Source organism: Macrotis lagotis, chromosome 1 (assembly GCF_037893015.1).
Source record: "Macrotis lagotis isolate mMagLag1 chromosome 1, bilby.v1.9.chrom.fasta, whole genome shotgun sequence".
Classification (NCBI taxonomy): Eukaryota; Metazoa; Chordata; class Mammalia; order Peramelemorphia; family Peramelidae; genus Macrotis; species Macrotis lagotis.
In genome coordinates, this window is record NC_133658.1 from 805610297 (window position 1) to 805627781 (window position 17485).

General features: G+C 37.8%; 1 protein-coding gene across 7 annotated transcripts in view; it reads right to left on the reverse strand.

Annotated features, from left to right (window-relative positions):
* The window catches only part of TENM4 (teneurin transmembrane protein 4), a 1252272-nt gene that overhangs the window by 29601 nt on the left and 1205186 nt on the right, over positions 1-17485 (reverse strand). For all 7 annotated transcript variants that reach the window (XM_074216997.1, XM_074217000.1, XM_074216995.1 and 4 more), the window contains one exon: positions 2964-3136. In XM_074216997.1, coding sequence (XP_074073098.1) covers positions 2964-3136 — 173 coding nt within the window. The remainder of the gene's footprint in view (positions 1-2963; positions 3137-17485) is intronic.

Sequence of the window (17485 nt, forward strand, 5' to 3'; positions counted from 1 at the left end):
GACTTCTTAGAATAAGGTTATGTGAAAAAATAAAATACATAGGATTAAAAAGGAAACCAATTATATTGTTATATAGTTACTGAATTATTAACAAAAACAAATTTCAAAAATCAAAGATTAAGAACTCCAGGGCTTGATGATTTTTGGAGGTTCCTTCTATTCTCACTTTCTATAGTAGTATCAACTATATATCTACACCTATAAAGACACATGTGTATATATATATATATATATATATATATATATATATACATATATATATATACACACAAATATACACACACATATAGATCTAGCTGGATAGAATATTGCTAGGACTTCTTTTCCTTTTTTTTCCCCAAGTTTTTTTTCCCAAGGCAAAGGGGTTAAGTGGCTTGCCCAAGGCCACACAGTTAGGTAATTATTAAATGTCTGATGCTGGATTTGAATTCAGGTACTCTTGACTCCAGGGCCGGTGCTCTATCCTCTGTGCCACCTAGACACTCCCGCTAGGACTTTGTTTGTCATGTCTGACTCTCCATGACTCCATTTAGGGCTTTCTTGTAAAAGATATTGGAGTGGCTTGTCATTTCCTTCAGGTCTTCCTGATTATAGTCCAGCCCTCTATCCACTGTGCCATCTAGTTCCTTGCCTGTGTGTGTGATTTTCAAGTTTGAAAACTCTTTCTTTACAACTTGTTAAATAGATAGCAATGATAGTATTATTATCCTCATTTTACAACTGGAAATGGGAATTTTAAGAAATTAAGTGACTTGCTAGTAACCACATACTTAGAAAATGTCTGAGATAGGATTTAATCTGAGGTTCACAATTCTAGGTCTATTACTCAATTATATTATCTTTTCTCTCAGATCATGTCCTAATATTTTGTATTCTATATTTGTGTTCCAAAATCCTATGCCCTATATTTAATGTCAAAGGTTCCTCCCAATTCTAAATTTCTAATTTTTGTGTTCTTGTATTCTATGTTCTAAAATTCTATGTCCTCTACATAATATTTAAACATTTTACAGTCAAAGATTCTTCCTGGTGATAAATTTCAATTTCCTTTGTTCTTATAATCTGTCTTATAAGTATGCTTCCAGATCTAGCATTCTATGATTTGTTTATTTAGGACCTTTTCTATAGTCATCACTGTTTGAGACTCTATCATAGATAGATGATAGATAAAAAATAAATGATAAAATACATTTCCAATATTTTCATCAGAATTTAAAATTTTACTTTGAATGACTGTTAACTACTTTCTATATAGAGCCAGAGAAAGACAGATCGGAAAAAACAAAAAACTAAAACATAAAAACATAAAAGCCAAGCAACCACAGTTTTAAAAGACTGGTTAGGTGTCATCTGCAAAAAGAAAGCTACTTACTCATTAAGGTTAGTGATATAAGAAAGTCTTTTTTCCTAGAAAAATTTGATTAAATATAGTCTTTTCTGATTAGTAACTTACATTACATGGTCATAGATTTAAAGTTAGAATGCAATTATCAAGTTCACATAAATGACTCCCCTTATTTTATAGATAAGGAAAACGAGATCAGGGCAACTTTGCTCCAAATCACACAGCTGGCAAAGAGCAGAGAAGGATTTCAAACCCAGGGTTTTCTGACTTCAAAAAATCTCAAATTTTGTCAAATATACTGTGGGGTGAGAAGACAGTGTGGTGAAAATAAAAGAAGGTAAACTTTACATCCATGGGCATGGATGTGGCTGTTGTCAAGATAGATTTTGAAGGAGAAGCTAAGAAGTTACTAGAATGAATGGAAAACTCAGGGTTAGAAGATCTAGGACTGCTCACATCTACGTCATTTTCTACCTTGTGACTTTGGACAAGTCATAGCCCTTTTCTGAGCCTCTGCTTCCTCATCTGTAAAATGGGAGTATTGTGAGGATCCTATTAAATAATGGATCTGAAAATCCTTCGTAAATGGTGAAAGGTTATATTAATGATAGGAATGAAAAACATAATGCTTAGAGCCATTAGACTAAGTGGTCAGGGAAGACATAAGCTCAAATCCAACCTCAGATAATTATTACTACTGCTCTTATTGCATTCTCACAGTAACACTGGGAAGTAAGTGCTATTTTTATTAGGAAATTGAGACAGAGAAAGGTTAAGTGACTTGGTCACACAGCTAGTAAGTGTCTGAGGTCACATTTGAACTCTGATCCAAGGCTTCATTAGCTGTGTGACCCTGGCTAATTCCTTTAACTTCTCTGGTCCTCAATTTCTACACCTGTAAAATGAAGTGGTTGAACTCGTTGGTCTTTTTCTAGTTCTATATTTATGAACCTATAATAATGGAATTTTAATAATATTGTGATTCATCTTAGATCAGAAGAGTTTTTCCTCTGGATTTCTCCAACCACACAAGTAGCGAAGGGGGCTTCTCCAAAGTCAAACCCCCTTCATAATTAGGAGTACGCATTCTTGTTTCCTTTTGTGCTTGCTGTCTGCATCTGTGTGAAAGTGTCTTTAATCTGGAAGCCATTAGAAAGGCAGAGTAACAAGGTCAGCTGGATTAGGAGCTAATGGATGCTTCAGTCTTTGTTCAGATGATAATAGAACATGACAGGGCCACATGAGAGATACTGTTCAGAAGTATCAGGCTGAGGATTTACAGGACTCAGACTGGTCTGAGCCATTCATGAGCTAGGCTGATTCTGTGAGGGTGTGTGTGTGTATGCAAGCCATGAGAGAGAATTTTCAAAGGAACAGATTTTGGTATCAATGTGGCATCTGAAATCCCAACTCATAAGGAAATCATCTCCTTCCTCCCTGGCCCTAAGTTTCTTCCTCTGTAAAATGAGTAGAAGCTGAATGATGTCAAAGGTTCCTCCCTAATAGGTCCAAATCTTATGAAACCAACTTCCTTAACAGAAGAGATGTGTTTCCTGCTGGGCTGCCCCCACTTCTTTTTTCCTGAGCATCCTTGAGACCACCGAGACCCTTGACTCACCTTGTAGCAGTGTATAGAAGGCACCAGAAGCTGACAGGTTGGTGGTTATCGTCACATCATCTTTGCTGGATGTTTCTACCTGGACATGCACTGAGCTGTCCGTGTCACTTCGGAAGCTGCTCACCTGGCCAGTGGGGAATGTCACATTTGTTAGGCGGCCAAAGCTGTCATACCTGCAAAGCAAAGGAGTGGGCTGAATCATGAGTGACAAACAGACAGGAGGCAGGTCTTGCGGCAGTTTGGGGGAGCAGGGGAAGAAAATAGGATTTGGAATCAGCAGGTGTGGATTTAAATCACAGCTCTGTTGCTTGATAGCTATTAGACCAGGGGCAATTCTCATGCTTTACTTGGGTCGTAATTGTCTTATCTGTAAAATAGGTATATTTGTACTCTCTGCCTCACAGGCTGGTTATGAAGGGAGTGCTTTGTAAATTTTAAATTCTGGAGAAAGTGACTTATTCATTTACTTCTGGTTGGGGAGAGAATCACAAGCCAAGTCAATAAAACATACGGGGCATCAGTTCCACCTATTTGTCTCAGTATGGTTTCCAAATCACCCAATGAATGAATAAATGAAGATGAATTTAATAAGAGCTCCCTATGTGATAAGCACACCTAAATAGTCATCAGAGCTTCCCTAGCTGGAATGAGCTTCATCCTGAGGTAGGGAGACATACCTTTCCACTTCAACGGGGTTGTTCAAGAGAAGATAGAAGGTTATTTATTGGAGTTATGGAGAGGAAAGCTACAATTTTTGGTTGGAGTTATACTATATTATCCTGGCTATCCCTTCTGATTCTCAGGTTCTATGAGAATGGAGATGTCAAGAAGTATGTTTATCACTACTGTCCTCATGATTTAAATGGCTAGCATTTATATAATGCATTGCAAAGTACTTTACAAATAATTGATTTTAACAACTCTGAAACTTTCCTATCCCAGACTTTCCTATCTTATAGACACTGATGTCTTCTTACAAATTAGCTACATGACTCTGGACAAATTGCTTAATTTCTCTGAATCTTGATTTTCCTCATCTATAAAAAGGGCGATAATATAAAGGGCTGTGGGTGAAGAAAATTTTTTGTAAATTGGGAAGTGTTACATAGATGACAATTTAGAACAACAACAGACCACTGGGCCTGGAATCTGGAAGGCTTGAATTCAAATCTGCCTCAGATAATTAGCTGTATGACCCTGGGTCATTCATTTAACCTCTATTTGCCTCAACTTCCTCAATGGTATAATGGGTTTAAGAATAGCATCTACCTTGAAAAGTTTTCATGAGGATCAAATGATATAATATTTATAAAGCTCTTGCCACAGCACCTTGTTCACAGGAGGAATTTAATAAAGCTTATTCTTTTCTTTTTAATCCTACTCTTTTCTGTTTTTCCTTCTCCTTCCTCTTCCTTCTTCCCCTTCTTCTTTCTCTTTATCCCCTTCCTCCTCTTTTTTCTTCCTCCTCTCTCTTTCTCCTTCTCTTCCTCCTCCTCATTATGACTGTAATTCTTACAGACACATGATCACATTGGGGCCTGATATAAGTCAGGAGACTCAAGCATCAAGAATGGCATCATCTTTCTGTTTCCTAATGTGCTTGTTAGCACCGAAGGAGACCAGTGCTGGTGACAGGAGGGTTGAATGTTTTGGCATCTCCATTGAAGCAAACAGTCTAACCTTAGCCTGGAGCACATGAGAGAGAATCAGTGAAGCTAGAAAGATGTTAACACAGCCAAAGGAGTCCATTCTTTCTACTTACACTGGGATGCAATCTCTAAGGCGGTACATGAAGCCACAGACATCCTCTTTCTTATTTCCTTGATTCCTTCCTTTTATCACCAACCTTTTTATATTACAAGAGATCTAAGATGCCAGTGGAGATGTTTCTGTTTGACCAGAGGCCTCAGTTTCCTCAATTATAAAAGGAAGATAGCATTATCTATATACCACTGGTCATCCTTACTCCTCTCTGTCTGAAAACTCTCTTCCCTGGTCCCTACTCCCCAATATGTGTTTCTTCTTCCTATTAGGATGCTAACTACCTGAGGGCAATTGCTGTTTCTCATTTCTATCAGTCAATTACTAAACACTTACTAGAACCTACAATGCATCAAGCAATATGCTAAGTGCTGAGGATACAAAAAGAGGCAAAACATGTCCCCATTCTCAAAAAACTTACAATCTAATGGAGGAGACAACATGTAAACAAATAAGCAAGCTATATCAAGGAGAAATAGGAAATAATTAACAGAAAGAAGCACTGGAATTTATCTCCATTGCCAAACATTGTTCCTCACATGTAGTAGGAACTTAGTAAATTTATTTATTTCTTCAAATACATACTAGCTACATCACCATGGGCAAGTCACTTAATCTTCATAGGCTTCAGTTCCTTCACCTGCAGCATGGGAATAATAATATTATCACTACCTATTTCATGCACATTTGCTGTGTAGAAAGTACTTCACAAAACTTTAAGGACTATTTAAAAATTCCACAAAGTTATGTCTAATTTAAGTTAAAAGCATTCAATAGTTCCACTTGGGTGTCCCACTAGCACCTGAAACATGCATATGTTCAAAACAAAGCTCATTATCTTCACAAAAAAGTCTTGAAATACATTTGTTCCTCAATCAGTGTATGTTGAATTTAATTTAATGGAGGAGAATGTACAGGTGAGGGGTTTTTATCTCTGTCCCTGGAAATAATTCAAATCTATTTAGACTGCCTTTTCCTCCATTGTCTAGACCAGAGGGTCTTTTCTGGGTGTAAAGGCCCCTGTGGCAGGTTGGGCAAGTTGATGGACCCTTTCTCAATATCCTGTTTTTAAATACTTGAAAGGATTGCTAAATTTCAATTAGAAGTCAAATAAAGAAGTAAATTTTTTTTAACCTCATACAAGTTCACAGATTCCTTGAAATAGATCCATAGACCCAATCTCAGGTTAATAACTCCTTTTGGTAAATGAAAATAGAGCTACCATTTTTCCCATTCAAGTTTGTAGAACCCCTGAAATCTTGGACCTCAGGTTAAGAAGTCTTGGCTCACAGGCAGAGTGACAGGTTAAGAATACTAGATATGAAGTCAGTTTAATGCCAGCTTGTTTACTTACTGCCTGTGTGAGCCAATCAAAAGATGCGTTCCAACCAATGATTCCATGATCCTCAATAATTATCTTATGACTCTGATAATGTTAGCAGTTGTTTATTTGGGGTGCAGGTATGATCATTTTTGCCATAAACAGTTCTCAAAGGTCATATGCCTGCATCTAATGTCTTTCCTACCCTATTGTAGATGGAGATGGGAAATGGGAGCGCAAGTATGCTATTAACATTTTTATTATTACTGTTAATTAAGGGTAGATGAAGTATAAGAATCATATCAGAATAATAGCCATCACTTGCAAATATAACAGGAGTTCTTTTTAAAATACACATACCATTATTTCTTTCAATTTTTTTTTTGCCATGGAAATATATGATTCTTTGGGTCCTTATTTGTCCACCCTTCCTTTATGATTAATAACAAAGACATTCATTTCTAACATGCTTGAAGGTTTACAAAGCACATCTCTGGAATGGAATTTAATCCCAGATCTCTTGGTTCTGAGTTCCATTAACCCAAATCATATAACTTTTTCAAATGACACACCCTCACTATGTTTTCTGCCCCTATACACTCACCCTCCAATATTCCACATCTCTTTGGGACTAAGGATTGTCTTTTCTGTATTTAAACTCAGTGCTGTACACATAGTAAACATTCAATATGCATTTCATTCATTCACTCATTAAATTATATGATACTACTTCCTAAATATCTATTGTATACAATGCAATATCTTAGTATTAGAAACAAAGATAAATAATGTGGCTGTTATCCCATTTGATTCTCATAACAATCCTTTGAGATAAGTAGTACAAATTTTGTTATTCCCATTTTATAGATGGATTATTGAATATTGTATATTAGAAACATATTCAAGACTGCCTCAGGGCTGAGGCAGCATCAGGGGTACTAAGTGGATTTTAACAAGGATAAAATGATGCATATTTGATCTCTACTCTGTTCTTTCTTGCCTCTTCATTCCCATCTCTCTAGTTAATCCCTTACTTTCTGACAAGGGTCTGGGATTCTGGGATTTACAGAACTACAGTTGAGTCTCAGAATAATAATAACTCAGGTGTATTTAGCATTTCAGAGTTCACAAAACAGTTTCCCTCAGAGCAATCCTATTTCCCAATACTGTGAGGAAGACCAAATGAGATAATAATGATAATAATGATAACACTAACATTTATATTGTATTTTAAAGTTTACAAAGCAGTTTATATATGTCATCTCATTTGAATGTCATCTGAATCTTAGAATTTTCAATATGAATTAGTCTAAGCTCTTTCTTCTGATGGGTTTCAGGAAAACTGAAACTAGAAGTAGTAGATGCATGTGCTAAGTCGCTGTCCAAGGTTCTTGCCATTGTTCTGTGTCTCACTCTAAGTATCTGTGGTTAGATCAGTTATGATACCTACCGACACTTGGTTGTCCTGTTTATAAAGAATAAAGTTTTGGAGAGGGCCTGAGTTGTAGTATTGACCTAGATGTACTATTTACTGAGTGTTCCTGCAGAGAAAGGGGTTAAAGATATGTTTGGAGGGAGTCAGGGGCCTAGGAGGCCATTTAAGCTTTCCTTGAACATCTGTCCTATGTGGAATGATGGAAGAGATAACTAATGCTTGATGCCAACAATGCTGGGCTGGCATCCTGCAGCCATCTCCAAAAGGATGCTTGTTTAGTTAGGTTTCAACATCTGGGGTTAAGACAATACTTGCTGGTAATCAGTGGTTCTAGAGACCCTTATTTCTAGTGATTTGATGGCCATACAGAATTTTTAACTGGAAGGGTCCTTAAAATTCATCTAGTCCTATCTTTTACTCACTGTAAGAAGAGCATCTATAACATCCTGAAACAGTATCATTTTCCTCCCTCTATCTTAGTATCTCCAGTAATAAGGAGCTTACTACATTACACAGAAGTCCGTTTCACTAATGAATAGTTGTGGTTCCATCCATCAATTGGATGGAACAGTAAAATCAGAAAGTTCAAATTTGACCTCAGATGCTTCCTAGCTGTGTCACCCTGGGCAAGTCACTTAACCCTATTTGCTTTAATTTCCTCATTTATAAAATGAGCTGGAAATGACAAACCACTTTAGTATGTTTGCCAAGAAAATCTCAAATGGGGCCATGAAGAGTCAGACACATGGCTGAAAAAAATTACTGAACAATAACAGCTGTTTGACTGTGGAGGAGTCCTTTAATTTCTGGCTGCATCTGTAAAATGAAGAAAATAACAGTACCTACCTCCCAGGGTTGTTGTGTAAGGATCAAATGAGATAATATTTGTAAAGTGCTTTGCAAACCTTAAAGTATCTTATAGATGCTAGTGATTATTATGACATACCCTACCTAAATTACAAATGATCCCTGTAGAGAAAAGCTGTTAATGTCACTGGTACCTAACAATTTCCTGAATTAATACACCAGCATTCCAGCTAGTTCCCATCTTTAATCCTACAATTGGGCATAATTCAACATCTATTTATTAATCACTGACTCTGCCAGGGGAGGGGTAGAAAGAGAGAGAAGGGGGAAAAAAGGAGAGAGAGAGAGAGAGAGAGAGAGAGAGAGAGAGAGAGAGCGAGAGAGCCAGATAGATAGATATATAGACAGGCAGGCAGAAAGAAAAAGAGACAGAGACAGAGACAGAGAGACAGAGTGACAGAGAGTCAGAAAGAAAGAACTAGCTTTCTTTTTGGAGTCAGGGAGATTTGGGCTCAAGTCTCGCCTTTGATTACTATGTTGCATCTGTGACTCTGGACAATTCATACTTTTCTATACTGGTAGAAGAAATTCATCCTTACTCAGAACTCCTTAGAATTATGAAATGATAGAGCCCATTCTCTTATCCTCCTATTCCTGGACCCCAAAAGGGCAAAGAACTTGTACTAAACCCTGGGAATATAAAGACAAGGTGCTCCAGTCTTGAAAGCACTTGCTCTCTACTCCAGGTGGAAGCAATGCAGCATTGTACCCAGATAGAAAGCATTTCTTGTCTATACCAATCCAAGGAGATCACTTACTATGTTATCTGGTAGCTTTTCTACTCCAAACCTTATTCTACACTGTAAAATCTCCAGGATTCTGTTTTGTGCCTATCTGCATTCCTTCTAGCCTTACCTAACCCACTGAAGGACACAAAATCCTGTCGATAATCAATATGTGTTTTTTGCTGAGTTACTGAATGAATGAAAGGAAACCCATCCGGAGTCTGCCATTCACTGGGGCAAACTTATAAGCAAGATTCTTTCTATGACCACCATGTACTACTTTGCAAAATTGTTTTGGATCACAGTTATTTCTTCTTAGGACACATTCTTAGCTGTCTGATTCTGTTCCCCTGGAGTCAAAATTTGAAGCAGATGCTGCCCAGTGTTAGAGAGGATGAACAGTGATGACTGGTGTTTGAGCATAAAAACTTTGCCTGCCTCTCCCTTGATAAATCAATCCCTAGACATTTATTACTGCTACCTGCTAGGCAATGTGGGGATACAAAGAAAGGCTAAAAGACCATTCCTGCCTTAGAGGAGTTTATAATCTGTGACAAATGCAAACAAATATATGCAAACAAGCCAGATAATTTTTGAAGGTATTTTAACTAAGGGGTATCAGTATAGGGTTCCTCTAGAATGGGAATCTTAGTTGGAACTTTAAGGATGTCAGGAGGGGAGAATTCCAGGCTTGGGGGACCATCAACGAAAATGGTTTGGGGATTATGGTTTACCCAGTGCTCTCATGAAGGTGATTTTTATTCCCCTCCAACAATCTGTGAGAGAATGCAGGAGAGGGATTAGTCTCCTCACTTTGCAAATATGGAAATTGATGCTTAGGGATGAAATAACTTACCTAGGTCACACAAGTGGCAGAAGCAGGATCTGAACCTAGACCACAACACCTTCCATTCTGTTTGTATCACTGTTGTTGATGCTCTGAATATAGGACTCTTGTTTAATCTATGTTAGGGATTGATCCTGCTAAAGTCCTTCAATATTTCCTACAAGAAAGCTAGGTGATACCACGGTGCCCAGAGCTGGAGTTGGCAAGAAGACAAGCAAACAAGGGTAAATGACTTGTCCAGGGTCACATAGATAGTAAGTGTCTGAAGCCAGATTTGAATTCATGAAGATGAGTCTTCCTGATTCCAGGCCCAGCACTATCCACTATGTTACCTGTTGCTCACAGTAGGTGTTTAATAAGTGTTTATTCTTATCCTCATAATCCTGGGCTCCAAAGGTTCTCTTAGTAAGGCACATTTTTTTTTCTCCCTCCTGGGAGAATTTGGAATTATTTTGTATTTACTCATGAGATGTCATATCATTAAACTCTGAGAGGGCAGGGATGCCTTTCTTCTCTTAAATCTTTTTATACCTAGCCTTTATCAGGGTCTAGCATATAGTAGGAATTTTATAAATATTTGTTGAATTGAATGGTGGGAGATTTGCCAGATTCCAATGAGCTGGAAATTTCATAGTGACTCTGTGTCTGATACCTGAAGGTCAGCCTAGCCTGAGAAGATATTCAGCAGAGGACTGGTTCTTTGAAGGTCACATTTGTCTTGTCAATTGGCAAAAGTTACTTGGAAGGCATAGATAGGCCACCATATTTTTAATGGTAAAGGAAACCATGATTATGAATCTGAATGATTGGGATTAACTGGGGAGTAACTAAATCAACTAAGATGGCCTCAAGAATCTGCTTATGGAACTAGTGATGCTGAGCATAGAAAAGAGAAGACTTGAGAGAGCTCTTCAGGTATGTGAAGGGTTGTCATATGGAAGGTTTAGAGATGCACCATCTGGTTCAAGAGGGCAGGACTGGTGGACAGTGGTTAGAAGTTGCACAGAGCCCATGTTGGGCTTGCTTTCAAGGAGACTGATCCAAATAGGATGAGCTGCTGTCTTGAGAAGGAGTGGATATCTTCTTTACTAGAGGTCTCCAAGATGAAGCTGGCAATGGTAGGACATAGGGGATGTTTATTCAGGAAGAATTGTGACTGGGTAACCAGTAATGTCCCTTCCAACTTTGAAATTCTGTGATTTTGAGCATGAGCTGGAAGCTGGTTGTCTTAACAATCCTTATACTGGAAGCAGACAGCACAAAGATTTAGTACTACAATCATTGAATTGGGGTTTAACAAACTGCTGAACAACAACAAGGAGGCAGTACTGCTGAGGAGAACAACTGGAAAGGCATGAGACCTAATTGGATCAGTGGTGCATTGGTGTGACCTGCCCAAACTCCTGATCCATCACTCTTCCTTCCTTGGTCCATTGGTTTCAACAGACCACACCATCTATCCTTAATGCTATTTGGAACAGGGAGCCTTGGTTTTTTAAGTGATGGTTTCATTACTTTAGACTCACATAATGTCAGAGCTGGGGGAGACTTGGGAAAGATCATCTCATTTAAATCTAATTTTATAGGGAAGGAAATGAGGCCCAGCATCTGACCCAGATCATAGAGCTAGCAGTTGGGATGTCCAGGGCACAAGGTATTGGGCCTGGAGTCAGGAAGATCTGACTTCAAATCTGGTTTCAGATACTTTCTAGCTTTGTGACCCTGGGTAAGGCAGCTTACCTCAGTTTACTGATCTATAAAATGGGGATAATAATGTTACCAACCTCCCTAGAGATAGACTGCCCCAAATAAAACAAAATTATAGATTTTCTGATTTGGAATTTCTGGGCATCACAATGTTTTGATACCTAATGTCATGTTTTACTCATGATAGGTGCTGATTGAACATTTTTGTTAAATGAAATTGGATAGAAAGAAAGTGCTGAGGTTATCCAGTCTAATTTCTACATGAAAGAACTCTTCTTTACAAGGGAGTCATCCAGGTTCTGTTTGAAAATATCTGTGTTGGTAAATCCACTATCTTAAAGTCAGCTCATTTTTCTCATGGAGAGATTTCTTTGAAAGGAACTACACATACACACACACACACAGACTCTAGATGATACTTTAGATTTTGTACAAACCAGATATTTTGGGGAAAGGAATAATATGATAGGTAATTTGTTAAGACATTCAGGCAATTTGTTAAGAAATTCAGGAAAAGAGAAGGACTTTCCATGACATTCCTGATTCCTAGAAGTTTTAATAACTCCCCATCTCCTTTGGAATAATAATACATACATACTTATATATGGCACTGACAATTCTTCACAAATTGATTCAAATTGTCTTTCTGGATTGATTACACATTTTTTTCCCCTTTTGTAGTTTACATTTCAAATGACTCTGTATATGACCCCCTATCTCTTGCCTTTCTCCTTTTATATAGATTGTGGAATGAATCACTGAATCATGAAGCTCCTTCAAAGCACAGATCAGGTTCTACCTTTTATCAATTATTTTTATTATAAAATTTACATTGTAGAATCTATATTATAGAATTATTATTCTATATAGGATTATAGTTATAATAATCAATAGATTAGTAATAGAAAGATTTGCCTGATTCTCCCCTATCTGTTCATGGTCTCGATTGAAAATACTTTGTCTATTTTTTGAATTTATTGATTGGTGTACATGTTATATTTCACTGGCAGAATAGTTCTTTGAGGAGAGTGCCTCCTCCCTTCCCCACTTTCTTTGAAACCCTAGGGCTTAGCACAGTTCCTAATACAGAGCAAGTAATTAATACATATTTGCTGAAATCAATTGAACTGCATATGTATCAATATTGGCTTTTAGAATGAGTTGATATTAAAGTATTCTATGATACCAAGAGGTTTATTCTGAATCCAGAGGAGTGACTTGGGGAAACTAAGAGAAAGTACAGACGCAAACATGCCTATGTATACTTTGTCTAATAACAGCAATAAAAATTTTGCATGGCTAAATAATGAAGGAAATGGTTTGACCAAGTTCTGGAAACAACTGAATTATTTAGTATATTTCCATTTCAATGAGTTAATCAAAATAACTGTTATTTTCTAAGGTCTTTTCCCTCCTTAAAATGAACCGTTCTCTTGCATTTTGGACAAAATAATCTTCAGTAGTGACCTTTTTTAGAGACAAGAGTGTACATTTTAGGAACAATTGTACTTAGCGGTAAACAGCTGGCCAAATTTTAAGACAATATGTAGTTTAAGTATTCAAATTCATTTTGGGATTTACAGAACCATCTTACTTATCTAGAGGTCACTTTACTATCAAGTAGTTCAAATATTTGAAACACAGCCAAGAAAAGGAAAGAAGCCCTAAATGTTCTTGAGCAGACCAAATATATATTGTAAATTCCCTGTAGACAAGTTTTTGCACTCTGCTGAGAAAGAGAATTCCTAAGAACTTCCTTTAGCACCTATTTACTCTTCTTTGAGTCATAGTGGTACCAAGTGTGGTTCATTTGTTTCTAAACCCACAGCAGATTAGAAACAGCTGCTAGGACTGGAGGCAGGCCCACTGACGGCGATGAAGAATGAGAACAGACAATAAATCAGGAGGCAGAAGATCTCTAAGTGGCAGACACAGAATTCCAAGAACTCAATATTTTGGGTCTATTTCATAGTCTTATGCATTTCACTAAACTCAAGGAGCATCATTACTCCATGCTCAGGATAATAATTGATATTCACAATGATTAAACATCAAGACAAATCAAATTACACCCAACATCCTGTTTATGAAGGCAAGTAAGTGTGGTCATTCATTTTAGAAAGATTTCTATGGCAAAGGGTAAAGAGAAGAAAAACCCCTTATATTTTGAGGGTCAAACTTTTGACTGGCTGAAAAATTTAGTCATGTGGAAGAATTCAGTGTCCAACAATGTCCTACAAATTGGGCATCGCTGGATTCTGTACAGTGATCAAATGAAAAAGGCTTCTTTCAGGAGAGTCCATAGAACTCTTTGAGTGAATCCTCCCCTTTCAATGAAAGTTAATAACACAGAATCACAGCATCTCAGATTTGGAGGGGACTTTAGAGGTGATGAAAGTCTTATCTGCACCCCAACAACATCCTTGATGAGTGATTATAGTGACTCTGCTCAAATACCTCCAGGGATGGAGGACTTATTCCTCTACCAAAGGCATTCCATGTTACTTCTGATCACATTTGGAAGTTCTCCCCCCCCCCCACATCTCCACCCACAAATTGAGTCAAGTTCTTATTTCAGGTTACCTTCTACCCATTGGTCCTTGTTCTGGTCTCTGGAGTGAAAAGAAGAAATTGAATTCTTATCCTTCTTGTCAGTCAGTCCTTCAGATATTTTGAAGAGAGCTATCATACCCTGATCCAAGTTTTGCCCTTCTCTCCTAGTTAAACACAGTCATATGATATGGCCTCCATCCTGAAATATGGTGGGTGGTTCCAAACACTCCAGGAGTGGACCTACCAGGGTATATTTCATAGCAAGATTGTCATTCACCTTCTAATGGTGGCCATGAATTTTTCAGTGCAATCCAATATCACAATGACTTTTGGCAGACTGCTGATGCCAATAAAGCCTGGGGATCCACTCCAAGGCTGGCTCTTTTCCATTTGGTCTTTCTCCCCAAATTCCCCTCCTTTCTACATCAGCAACCATTTCCTCCTAATTGGTGAGAATTTCAGATAAGTTTAGAAATTGCCTTCTCTGGTTTATGAAGAGTTAAATGATCGCATTCCTCAGGGGCATGACTAGAACAACTATATGGGGTGGGGTGCATTGGGTTGTTTGGTTTCCCAGTAAAAAAAGTGCTGTTGGCTCATAGCTGTTTCCTTTTATTCTGATTTCAGTGCTATGCCTTACTCGGCCTGGTTGATTTATGCTCTGCTGCCGAGCTATGTCTAATTCCATGGGGAAGCAATAAATTGGACAAGGAGCTGTGTGAGTTCCTGTGACAGGACAGTCAGCTCTTTCTCTCCACTGAGGAGTCCAAAAGTGAAATATGTCAAGAGAATCCTTTAGGGAGTCAAGGGATTTGAAAACAAGATCTTGCAGTGGCAAATACCTGCCACCAGCTGCCTGGAAAATACTGTTTCACAAGGTGGTTGGAGACTTGGAGTCAGGAAGATCTGGGTTTAAGTCCTATGGTGTGACTCTGGGTGTCCCAGTCTCTACTTCCTCATTTGTAAAATGAGAACAAAAAATGAATAAACAAACAAATCATATTTTAACTTATAAGGTGGTTATGAGGATAAAATGCTATATTTCTTTTATTGTTATTAGTCAGGGAAGTTGGAAAGGCAGCATCACTGAACTAAGAATTAGACTCTCAAGTTTTAGTTCTGTTTTCAACAGCATGAAAGTGGAAAGAGTATTAGATTTGGAGCGGAGGGAATCCCAGCTCTATTTATTTACTACTTGGTCTTGGACAATTCACAACACCCCTCAGTCTTAGTTTCCTCTTCTGTAAAATTATGGGATTGGGCCAGATGATCATCAAGGTCCCTCCTAGCTCTAAATTCATTGATCTTATAAGTGCTTACTTATGGTCTTATTAGCTGTGGAACTGGATATCCTCAAACCATCTCAATCCAACTAATATAGAGTTTTCCCTAAGCCTCCCTTCTTCCAAATGTCATTATTTTTCTTTCTCTTTTTTTGGAGGCAATTGGGGTTAAGTGACTTGCCAAGGGTCATACAGTTATTAAATGTCTGAGGTCACATTTGTGCTCAAATCCTCCTGTCTCCAGGTGTGGTGCTCTATCCACTGCACCTCCTAGATATCCCTAAATATCCTTATTTCTATCCAAGGAAACATCATCCTTCCAGTCTCCAATTTTTGTAACCTTAGCATCATTTTCAACTCCTCACTCTTTCTCACTCTACAAGATTGATCAATTGTCAAATCTTGCCATTTCTACCTCCAAGAATCTCTCATATCTGACCTCTTTCTTCTCTATAGTCAAACAACTAGCACCTTAGTTCAGTTCCTCAGTTGTCTCTCACTTAGATTATTGAGACGATCTTATAACTATTTTCCCTGCCTCAAGTTCCTCACTCACTCACTCACCCTCCATTCTATTGCCAAAGTGATTTTTCGTGATCAAAGATCTGACCCTAATCAATCAAAGCCACTTGTTTCTTATTGTCTTCAGGAGCAAATATAACCCCTTTAACTTTTAAAGCCCTTCAACAACATATGCTCGAATCTATTTATCCAGCCACATTAAAAATTCCTACTCTTCCACCATCTAGTCAGATTGTCATCTAATCAGCATAGTTTCTGGCACAAAGAAAGTGATTAATAAGCGCTTATTGACTTGTCTTGATTGACCAGTCTCTTTACTCCTCCCACTGGAAATTCTTTCAACTCTTCTTTCTGGGCTGTCCTTGGGTCTGGAATATACTCCCACCTCAACTCCAGAATTTCTTCTTTAAAGCTGCAACTCAAGGACTACCTGTGTCATGGAGCCTTTCTGAGTCCCTTCAATTGCTTCCTCCCAAACTACCTAGTCTATTTTAATTAGTTGATATTTTGCATTTATTCTCTCTATATTTATTTTCTATATTCTTCTTGTAGCTTAGTAGAGATTATTCATTTTTTTGTTCCCACAGTAGGTGCTTAATAAACTCTTGTTCATTGATGACTTGACTGACTTGTATGATCTTGGGCAGTGTAAAGTTTTGTTAAATGTGAAGTTTGTGTTCAAATCATTTTTATAAATTCAGAATTCCATGTTCTCCAGTGATATAAAAATGATATCTTTCATATAATTTTTCTTCCCCTTTTCTCACCTAGAACACCTGGTGGAATCACTTGCTTGATAACATTGCTAGTTTGATGCTATAGCCTTCCATTGTGCTGTGAATGAACTTCTTACCAGTCAGAACAGTCCAATAAGGGAATGGGAGGGAATAGTATGCTTCAGGAGGAAGTGAACCCTCCCACCTTAGAAGTTTTAAGGCAGAGACTAGATGCTACTTGACAGAGATCTTAAAAAAGAGATTCATGTTGGTTTAATGATATTGAAATCCTTTCTAAATTAGGTAATTGGACATTTGGGTAATAGATGAGAGAAGGAACTTTTATACCATGCCAAGACATGTTGTAACAGAATCTCCTAGAAAAGACCATTTGGAACATAAGCTGTTGTTGTTTGTCCTTCTTTCTTGAAGAAGACTGAGATTAGGAAGGTGATGCCATGATAAGTATATAAATTGGATTTGAGAGAGGGGTTGCTGTGCTAAGTTACCAGCCTGACTTTTCCCTCCAGGGGCCAGATATGAATCAAGATGACTGGAGATGGTCCTGGATGCAAGGCAATCAGGGTTAAATGATTGCTAGTAAGTGTCAAATATCTATGGCTGGATTTGAACTCAGGTCTTCCTGACTCCAGGGTTGGTACTCTATGTACTGCACTATCTAGCTACACCACCATAAGTAGCATAAGCATAGATTATATTGTAGGTGCTGATGTATAGCCCATGTTTTTAACCAAAATAAATATGACCCAAATTATCCCCAGACT